The sequence below is a fragment of the Copadichromis virginalis genome, linkage group LG7 (genome assembly GCF_057382275.1).
Source record: "Copadichromis virginalis isolate Kocher_CV1m ecotype Utaka linkage group LG7, C_Virginalis_male_GT1.1, whole genome shotgun sequence".
Classification (NCBI taxonomy): domain Eukaryota; kingdom Metazoa; phylum Chordata; class Actinopteri; order Cichliformes; family Cichlidae; genus Copadichromis; species Copadichromis virginalis.
In genome coordinates, this window is record NC_140624.1 from 32619435 (window position 1) to 32629976 (window position 10542).

At 39.9% G+C, this 10542-nt stretch overlaps 1 protein-coding gene across 1 annotated transcript; it reads left to right on the forward strand.

Annotated features, from left to right (window-relative positions):
• Positions 1–4771: 4771 nt before the first annotated feature.
• dnajc25 (DnaJ (Hsp40) homolog, subfamily C, member 25) lies at positions 4772–9903 on the forward strand. Its single transcript, XM_085463073.1, has 5 exons — positions 4772–5161; positions 7357–7509; positions 7590–7960; positions 8048–8147; positions 9012–9903. Exons 1-5 carry the CDS (start codon positions 4772–4774, stop codon positions 9132–9134), a joined length of 1137 nt encoding a protein of 378 aa, XP_085319199.1. The 3' UTR covers positions 9135–9903.
• The last annotated feature ends 639 nt before the right edge of the window (positions 9904–10542 follow it).

Sequence of the window (10542 nt, forward strand, 5' to 3'; positions counted from 1 at the left end):
TATGATTACTACTACCATCAGTGAAAAGGTACTGTTAACCGTACTGCTTTATTTTGCAATGGACATGTAACTGTGTATGAATATTTTGCTAAAACTGTCAGAAGGAGTGCCTGAACTAGAAAAAAGAATGTTTGCAAAAGTTAATCAAACATCACATCATCAGCTAGCTATAAAATAATAGACCATTATTAGCCAACACTTTAAAGTCTTTGTTATATTTGTCAGAAAGCAATGGTTGAAATTATGTTTTTTTACCTAATAAAAAATGTTGCATAAACAGCTGATGAAACCAAATCGATCCTGATATTATGCATAGCAAGAAAATAGAATATGCTTCTAAGTTAGTAAACCATCTGTCTGGATTAGTCTCAGCCAACTGGAATGTTCACTGTACAATTTCTTAGGTGTTTGCTATTTCTTTCAACATTTCTTTCAACACAGTAGGTTAGTTTGACAATTTCAGAAACATATGTGGTAAAGATAGTGTTGCTCAATGGCCGCGCCAAGTCATAGAGAGCAGATACTGCTTCCTGCTAATACTGAAATAACAACAATAGGCAGTGGCTCTGAGTTACTGATGAAAGTGCATCTCAGAAACAGTTTACTGATAATGAGGAAGCTTCAATAGGCCACAGACTTAATTTTGTGGGAACACCTGGATATTAGGTATAAATATAATTTGTCTAAAAGTAATTTTAGGTAATGAATTATTTCTTAAACAAACATAATCATAACTTTACTATTACTTAATAATGAATGCATAACTTACCCTTTTATATAAACTACAAGGCTAAATACAAACAATAGTCAGCTTTAAAAAAACAAACACCATTTGTTAAGAGAACAAGGGCGACACCTGGTGGTGATGGGTCTGAGTGAAGTACATACAGTATCTCACAAAAGTGAGTACAAGTATACCCCTCACATTTTTGTTATATCTTTTCATAACAAAACTTTGAAAATATGACACTTTGATACAATGTAAAGTAGTCAGTGTACAGCTTGTATAACACTGTACAAAACTGAGTACACCCCTAAGTGAAAATGGCTAATTGTGCCCAATTAGCCATTTTCACTTCTGGTGTCATGTGAAGTCTAACACGGCACATAGTGGCAAATAATTCTCTGAGGATCTGAAAAAAGGATTGTTACTCTACATAAAGATGACCTAGGCTATGAGAATATTGCCAAACCTCTGAAACTGAGCTGCAGCACAGTGGCCAAAACCATGCAGTTTAACAGGACAGGTTCCACTCAGAACAAACCTCATCATGGTCGACCAAAGAAGTTGAGTGCACATGCTCAGTGTCATACCCAGAGGTTGTCTTTTGTAAGATAGGTGTATGAGTGCTGCCAGCATTACTGCCGAGGTTGAAGGTGTGGAGGGTCAGCCTGTCAGCGCTCAGACCATATGCCGCACACTGCATCACATGGCTGTCGTCCATGAAGGAAGTGTCTTCTAAAGATAATGCACAAGAAAGCCTGCAAACAGTTTGCTGAAGACAAGCAGACTAAGAACATGGATTAGCTGTGGCCTGATGAGACCAAGATAAACTGATTTGGTTCAGATGGTGTCAGGGTGTGTGGTGGCAAACAGGTGAGGAGTACAAAGACAAGTGTGTCTTACCTACAGTCAAGCATGGTGGTGGGATGTCATTGTTTGGGGCTGCATGAGTAATGTTGGCACTGAGGATCTACAGTTAGTTGAGGGAACCATGAATGCCAACATGTAATGTGACATGTACTGAAGCAGAGTATTCTTCCTTCCCTTATTCCCTTCATTCAGAAACTGGGCCACAGGACAGTATTTCACTTCTCTGTACAAGTAACTTACCAGATGCAGCTGATTTGTTTTTCATATATGGTTTAATTTGTTAAGGTTTGTTTGTTTTTAAGTGGGCATGTGCCCCTGCCTTGCTCCCACCAATATCAACTGTGTCTGAAATCACTCACTCCTCACTTAACAGAACATGAGTGGTGGGCAATTAATTTTCCCATGAGAAACTGGGATTGTTGGGACCAATATGCTGCACTCAGTTCCGCTCGGTATTAATTTTAAATCTTTATAAACTGCTACTGGTAATAGTAGATGTTACAATTAGAAATTGTAAAATTAAATTAATGCGATTTACATGTAATTACATAATAGATGTCTTTGAGATCATTCAGTTATTCACTGCTCCCCAGAAAGTGGAATTTCTGATAAAACCAAAAATGAAATTTTACAATACAAATAACATTTACTCATATATCCATGAGTAAATGGTTAGGTTATTTCTCATTAACGCAAATATCTAGTCAGCCACTCGGGATCGGGGGAGATTGGTGATTTAAGACACTTTAAATGTGGCATGGTTTTTCATAACAGAGGTCAGGGTAGAATGCCCAAACTTTTGGAGCTGACCGTAATGAAACAACAACTTGTTACAACTGAAGTATCCTCAAGAGCATCTCTGAATGCACAATATGTCAAACGTTGAAGCAGATGGGTTACAGCAACAGAAGACCAGATTGGGTGCCACTCCTGACAGCTAAGAACAGGAAACTGCTACAATTCACACAGGCTCACAAAAATTTGACAATAGAGGTTTGGAAAAATGTTGCCTGGCCTGATGAATCGCAATTTTTGCTGGAACGTTTAGATGGCAGGGTCATAGTTTGGTGTAAATGCATGAAATCATGGATCTATTCATTTTACATATCAGTATTTGAAATAATCACAGAACTGTTACAGTACTTACCACGGAGCGTGTGCTCAGGAAATCCGGAATTTGTTGTTACCACAAACTGCCACACGAGGGCGCTCAAGTAGAAAACAGATGATTTACAAAGCATTTTTACAAAGTGATTTACACAAGACAAACAAATATGGAAGCCCGTTTCCACCACACAAAAAAATGTAAAGTTTTGAGTTAATAAGTCGAAATTTCGAGAAAAGTAACTCAAAATTTCAAGTTACTTCTGCCAATCAGTAATCTACATGGAAAGCACACTCAAAACTGGATCGCAACAAATTGGCGCTTTCGAGAGTACGTTTGGTGATATTAACGCCATGTGATTCAGCTAATAACACAAGGATTTCATCAGTTGTGAAGCCACACTGAAAATAATCAGCAATTTCTGCATTCATGACTGGCTGTAATACTGGTAGCTTAGCTGTAGCATTTGTAGCTGAGGGCTTCAGCTTCCGGGTAACAAGGAAATGACGAACTCGAAATTTCGAATTAATAACTCAAAATTTTGAGAAAAGTCAGTCAAAGTTTTGAGCTATTAACGTGAAATTTCAAGAAAAGTAAGTCGAAATTTTGAGAAAATAACTAGAAATTTTAAGTTATTTAAAAAAAATTATTTTTTTTAAAAAAAAGCATCCATGACTCGAAATTTCGAGTTTTGGATCCTTTTTTTTTTTTTGTGGCAGAAACGGGCTTCCATACCTCCATACTAGCAGATCATTAAAATCATATGAAAGATTAAAACAGCAGAAGTAACATTTATCATCATTTTAAAAGGAGATTTAAAAAATGACTAAAATAAGAGGGGGAAACTGGGAAAGCTTTAAAAGAGTTGATATCTGTGTGAAGCTTTATCTGAACTGCTTCACTGCAACTGTTAAATCAACCACCAGAAGGCGACGGGAAGCCTGTCGCTTGATGCCGCGTCATCGTTCAGTCTCAATTCAAAGATTATTCATGATAGAAGACGGATCACTCCGATAATTTATTTAATTATTTTTCAACTTTCTCTTTATAGATTTTGTCGTTTTAAAACTGTAATTGCAGTAAGTTATTTCCTATAAATATTTAGAAGTTAATGTTTGACCCAAATGTTGAACACATCTGCATTTTTCTGTGGGAAACAGTCTTGGAATATCTGAGTAACTAGAATAAAGAAAGTGATCTTTATCACAAGTAAGTGGGGAATTTTCAGTCATCATGGCCGGCGTCAACAGAGGCAGCCAAACACTAAATCTATGTGAGTGGAACATAATTAACTACAGAAACAAGAGCAATGCACCAGTAATATCACACTGATTAAGAGCCTGTAGTGTGCACTACTCTAGAAAAGAAATTCACAGCATGTGACAATAAACTTCTTCTTTTTTTTTTCCTGATCCATCAAACCTTTCACCAGAATGTTCCCTGAATAGTCTTGTCAATGCCACCATGCTTTTGATGAAATGTTAGGGCAAAATTACATGTATTGTTTATTTATTTGTGCTAAATCTGACTGCAAAGTAGGCTATAATTTGGTTAGGCCAGCCACTGTAGATCTGAAACATTTTATGATATGCTGCACCTCAGGGGCTGAAAAAAATATCTTGTATCCTGCAGTTTTATCAGTTATAAAAACAATAAAAAGGGATTCCATGTGAAATAAAGATACACATCATCCACACAAGAGCGTCAACAAATTCATTTTTGGATATTTGTTTCAACAAATAATAATTTCACTGTAATTTCACTCAATATTTTCACCTGGAAATCCATGACGTACCAGCAGCAGTTGACAGTCCCAGAACCATTAAACTATGAGGTTTATGAAGATGACAGTGTTGTAGCTACTTAACAAAAAAAGGGAAGAAAAAAACAGTATTTCATATATTTGTGCATTTTAATTTAGAGAACTGGAACATTATAGGCTGGAACCGAAAAATAAAACCAATAAAAAACAAAAAATAAAAACTTAAATGGACTAATCAAAGAAATGAAGGAGGCTTCATCTTTCTACCAAACGATCTTCGATTGTCATCCTTCCGCTCCGGCTCGTTTTGATGTCGTCAGCAGTGAGCGACGGGACAGCAGGCAGGCAGACGGCAGAGATGGCTGCTCCCGGGGAGCGGAGCGGTGGCGGACAGAGCACCGGCTGTCCGCGGGCGGTGAAGTCGTGGTGGCGCCTCGCGGTGCTTCTCCTCTCCGTGTCCTCCCTGCCGGCGGTCTCGGCGTTGGTGGAGGGTCTGTACTGTGGGAAGGAGGTGTGCTACGACGTGCTCGGTGTCACTCGGGAGACCTCCAAGTCGGATATCGCCCGGGCTTACCGTCAACTGGCCCGGCGGTACCACCCGGACCGGTTCAGGCCGGGGGAGCCGGGCTTGGAGGGGGAGACCCAGGAATCTGCACACACCAAGTTCCTGCTCATCGCGACCGCGTACGAGACGTTAAAGGTTCGTCCGAGAGTGTGGGAAGTTTGAAAGCTTTACAGTGTTTTTTTGTTTTGTTTTGGTTTTTAATTTCCTCATAAAAGTTTCATTTGTTGTAATATCCACCCGGAAACTATTTGTGCCATCATGTCTACTTGATCCAATCTTGGATTACCTCAAACTGTGCTGCAGGTTTAAGTCTTCACTGCTCTGATAGTCCTAAAATAGACATGAAGTCAGCTTGTGCTTCCGATCCTGTAATATATCCTCTGATATTTGACCATCTTAATAGCGCTCCACTATTTTTAAGTTATTTTTATTTCCATATTTGTAACCTTGAACTTTTCTAGAGTAACCTTGCATGATTCATACTCCAAAAACTGGGCCTTTGTGCTGGTCAGTTCATCCTGTAAGCAAAGAGCTGTCTCTTTAAGGCCATTTGTTCAAAAATCTAACTTTCCTCTGATTGGCCAGCTTCCAGAAGTCTGCAGAGGGGTAGAGACTTGCGCTTTAGAGTTGGGATATATTCAAACCTATAAGCAGAAGTTTCCCTTTTAAACCCATTACAAAAACATGTTTAAACAAAATAAATCTTTAAAACATGACAGGTTTTAAAGTAATAACGTGGTAAAAAGCTTCAGACAGCTGGGCGAGGAGCACAAACAAATTAAATGCATGCAATACAAGCACTGATATTTTCTGATAACAGATTTTATCAAAACTGGGGCTTACAGAGGTCGTCTTTGAGTATTCTGAGTGTCAGACTCTGTATTTCTTGTATTCTGGTGAATTTTTGTGCAGCAGTTTGTACAGATTTATGCATCCATGTACAAATTTATGAAAAATATATTTCTTTGGGTAAAGGAAAACACAAAAATTAGACACCACTTGTCAAATTAAAAAAAAAAAAAAAAAAGTATAATGCAGGCATTCTGTCATTTTCACGTCAATGAGTCACATGAACATGAATATTGTTTACTTTTCTCATTAAATATTATCAGAGCTGACACATGCATAAACATGATGTATTTCATAGCTGATTTACACCCATGTTCAAAACTTTAAAAGTTTCCGCACATACGTGTATTTTTAGGACTCGTGTTCATCTTGACTTTGTTATTAATAAGTTGTGAGCTGAAAGGCCTGACATTTCATCATCTGGCTGTTCATTTTATTGGTAGTTACTATAGAGATAAAGTACTTAATCTTAAATTCAACACCTTTGTCATTTACATTCAACCAGAGTCTAGAGTTGCAGGTAAAGTTTAATAATCACAATCAATTGCATAAAGTTCAGTAAAAAAAAAAAAAGAAGAAGAAAAAAATAGAATAAAATAAAATGTGTTGAACAGTTTAAAATTATTTCTGTAATTGACCTCAGTGTTGCTTTTAACGAAAAATGTAATTCTTTAAGAACTAATCATTTGTTCCATGTTATACTCTATCCACTGACGTATGCTCTATTGCCAAAAGTCCCGCATCCAAATCATTGAATTCAAGTGTTCCAGTTGTTGCCATGTCAATGGATGTTGAGGCGGACAGTTCAGAGAGATCAACAACTTACTGTAGCATCAAACGCTGCAGACCTTCAAACTTCATGTGGTCTTCAGATTAACTCATGAACAGTGTGTAGAGAACTTCATGGAATAGGTTTCCATGGCTGAGCAGCCTCATCCAAGCCTAACATCACCCAGCATGATGCAAACCGTGGGATGCAAGTGAAAGGGACCCTCAATGCTTCAGCGCTGACTTCGCACCAGTGCATAAAGCAAGGTTGATGTGGAAGAACTTGACTGCCCCTCGCAGAGTCCAGACCTCCACCTGACAAAACACTTTTGTGATGAATTAGAGTTGATTGTTACAGTAAATTTTTCAGTGCAGGGGAACTGGCTGATAAAGAGTTAGAAGGACGGATACTGTAGCTTTATTTTATTTGAAAGAAACACATTTAGTGTCCAGTGATCTGTCAGATTATAAAATTATAAAAGCAATTTCTGCCAGTTAATGTGCTCTAATATATGCTTTATATTGACTGGCAGAGAAAATGAAATGCAGCATGAGAGAAGTAGGATGAGTGGAAACCAGTATTTGACTCAGAGCTTGTTAGCTCTCCTAAGACAGAAAACCAGTGTTTTCCTCACTCCGGATTAACAAACTCAGTTCTCATAGGTGTTTTAATTCTTGGAGGAATTAAAACCTGCTGATCTTTGTGTGTGCAGGATGAGGACACGCGGCGGGACTACGACTACATGCTGGACCACCCTGAGGAGTACTACCAGCACTACTATGCCTACTACCGCAGACGGCTCGCTCCCAAAGTGGACGTCCGGGTCGTCGTCCTGGTCACCATTTGTGCCATCTCAATCTTCCAGGTAAGACCGCACACTGAGTAAGCCATGGTTTGCTGAACATCATCTGACTTATTTACAAACCTGTTCCCATCTCTCTGCAGTACTACAGCTGGCACAGCAGCTACAACGAGGCCATCAACTACCTGATGACCGTTCCCAAGTACCGCATCCAGGCCACGGAGATCGCCAAGCAGCAAGGCCTCCTCAACCGCACCAAGGAAAAAGGCAAGAACCGACGCTCCAAGGAGGAGATCCGGGAGCAGGAGGAAGAGGTGATCCGCGACATCATCAAAAACAAGATAGACATCAAAGGGGGTTACCAGAAGCCCAACCTGTCGGACATCCTGCTGTGTCAGATCGTGCTCTTCCCGTACTACCTGACCTACTACGTGGCGTGGTACGCGTCCTGGGTGTACCGCTTCACCATCTGCAGAGAGGAGTATGGAGATGAGGAGAAGCTCTACATCATCAGGTCAGCTCAAGCTTAAGCAACAATATGAATGCCGGGATGAATGACATGAAACATGTTTAGAAGTTTCTCACCTTGCTTTATCCTCAGGAGGTACATGAAGCTGTCCCAGACTCAGTTTGACCGCCTGGAGGAAAGCACCAAGCGGACCTTCCTGGACAAACAGCTCTGGATCAAAGAAAACTTCGAGGTTGGTCGCAGTCAATTCTTTCTTTTGCTTCTTCCCTCCTACAGCCTCCTCCTTGGATATTCCTGGTACGTTTTTAGTGTCTTTGGCCTTACTTACTTTATGAATAAAGCTCCAGCTCCATCCTTTAAAGGCAGCTGGTGTTAGTTTGACCACAGGTCTTTCAGGTGTTGCACAGACTTGCAGCTGGTGATGATGGACCTTGTCCTTTTCTGCAGCCTCAGTAAACTCTGCATAGCAGGGCCAGGTTCAGACTACAGTCAGCAGCTGCAGTCTAAGACAGTGGTGCTCTACATCCAAACTGTGAGATGAAAGATTTGAAACAGTTTAATGATATCAGGGAATCACCTGACAGAAAGGAATGGAACTAGCCAGACTGGACTTTCAAAGTAAAGGCCATTGCATACCGGTGATTGGTCAGAGTAGTTTATTCAGATCGCTGCAAATTCATCCAATAAAATTATGTCTGTGTGAGCGTCTTTTACGTGTCTGATGTGTAAATACCTTAAGAGTGTGGCAGCTTTCCAGAAGTCAGTCATGTTGTTGTCGTGTAGTCAGCATCTTTCAGCAGTTACTCCTGACCAGTCAGAAACAAACCTACCTGTAGCTCCTGCTTCCAGCTTCACCTCGTTTGCCCGTGCAGAATCAGAATTCTTAGACCCAATAGCTGTGATGGAAGAGCTTTGGTACAGCCTTATGGTTTCAGATACTGCGTCCTCTGTCAATATATTAGCCCTTCGAGGATCCTAGTGGGACATTTTGTGCCATTCCGTTTTTTTATTTTTATCCTATTTTCGCTGTGCTGAATTAATTTAGCGAATATTTGTTCAGTTCCATACATTATCTTAAAATGTCTTTGTCTTTCAGGTGTACAGAAAAGAGCAGGAGGAGGAGATGAAGGTGAAGATGGCAACCGACACGAGGATGAAGCGGTACCGCCGCTGGATGAAGAACGAGGGGCCGGGCCGGCTGACCTTCATCGACGACTGAGCGGCACAGAAAGCATCCTCGATGACAGACACGCCTGCCTCGGTGCCAACACACACACAGAGGGACGCCGCGCTGTGTGAGAAACGTACCTGTACAGAAAGATTATATAGCAGAGATATTTTCATAGCATTCGGGCCTCTGACAGGACGACGGAGGGAATAAACTGTGAGCTGAAGCTTGAGATTTTCAGTAATTTTTTTTATATCATGGCTATTTTTTATTATGTTTTTGTTTTCCAAACTAAGTAGAGGGAAGTTTAATAATGATTCAGTAATTTTTTTATTAGTATTTTTGGTTTTCTCCTGCTGGTAAAAACACTGAGTGACTTTTGGAGCCCGAAGTGTTATTAAGTGATTTTCTGTTGGATGAATAACCAGGCCGCTGCTGGTTATTATACCAAAGTGTCCTTTGGTAAGACAGCGACGGTTAGAAACATCAATCAGAAGCTGTTTGAGCGCATAAGAAACAGCTTCAGTACGTTATTTCTTCCAGGGCTTTTCTGTCTCTGATGTGCTGCTGAAGCTTTTTTTATCTGAAGAAAATGAGACGTGGTGTTTTGGTATACATTTGTGTAAATGGAAACCAAAGTCACAGCTGCGGTTTCACAACAGCTGATCTTTGTCACCTGCTGACTCTTTTTCATCATCGCTCTCCTCAGAAGTTCAGGTGGCTGCTTACTGTTTACTGCATTTCAGAGGTTGATTTTACTCTGTGTTATTTATTGTTTCCACGTTTCGTTTTAGCGAAATTAAAGTCACTCTGAAATTAACCTGCCCTGTGGTTTTTGGTGTATGAACACAAGTTTTCTGAGAGCTAATCAAACACTGCAAGGAGAATGCATAAAATTGTCATGCTATATTCAGATACATCTCTACTCTATTTGACTCATCATGAGTTAAAGAGTGTCTGGTTATTTTAAGTAATTTGTGGTTAATGAAGTTGCTTCATTAACCACAAATTCAGTTCAAGTCATGCTGGCTTGCTCTCTTTTTCAAACTTTAACGGAAACACTTGTTTCCTCTTTCACATGTCAGAGGGGTGGAGCTTTAAACCCTCAAGCCTGAAATAAAGCAGCTGCTGTTTAATAGAAGTACCAGAACTGCAGTTCCTCTAATGTCCACTGGAGGCTGGCTCCAAAAGTGAATGAGTCCACAGTTAAAACAAACATGTTTATAACTTGATACTAAAAAAAAAAAAACTGTTCTGAAATTAATTTCTGCCTTGAAAACAACAGCATGATTGGTTGGATATGTAGTACCAATTAGCACTGCCACCGCATACCAAGGACGAGTCCTGATTCAAACCTCAGCTACTTGTTAACCCAGATATAATTATCAGTCAATGTCAGGCATTTGGTCATGGTGAAGACAAGGTGCTGAAGTTCAAATCGAGCATCAGAGTGAAGAGA

Excerpts from the sequence above, each read along its gene's own strand:
- dnajc25 (XM_085463073.1), top strand. The coding sequence starts at position 4,772 with ATGTCGTCAGCAGTGAGCGACGGGACAGCAGGCAGGCAGACGGCAGAG. Across the intron at positions 5,162-7,356 it reads CCGCGTACGAGACGTTAAAG|GATGAGGACACGCGGCGGGA; the intron begins GTTCGTCCGAGA and ends TTGTGTGTGCAG. Across the intron at positions 7,961-8,047 it reads GAGAAGCTCTACATCATCAG|GAGGTACATGAAGCTGTCCC; the intron begins GTCAGCTCAAGC and ends CTTTATCCTCAG.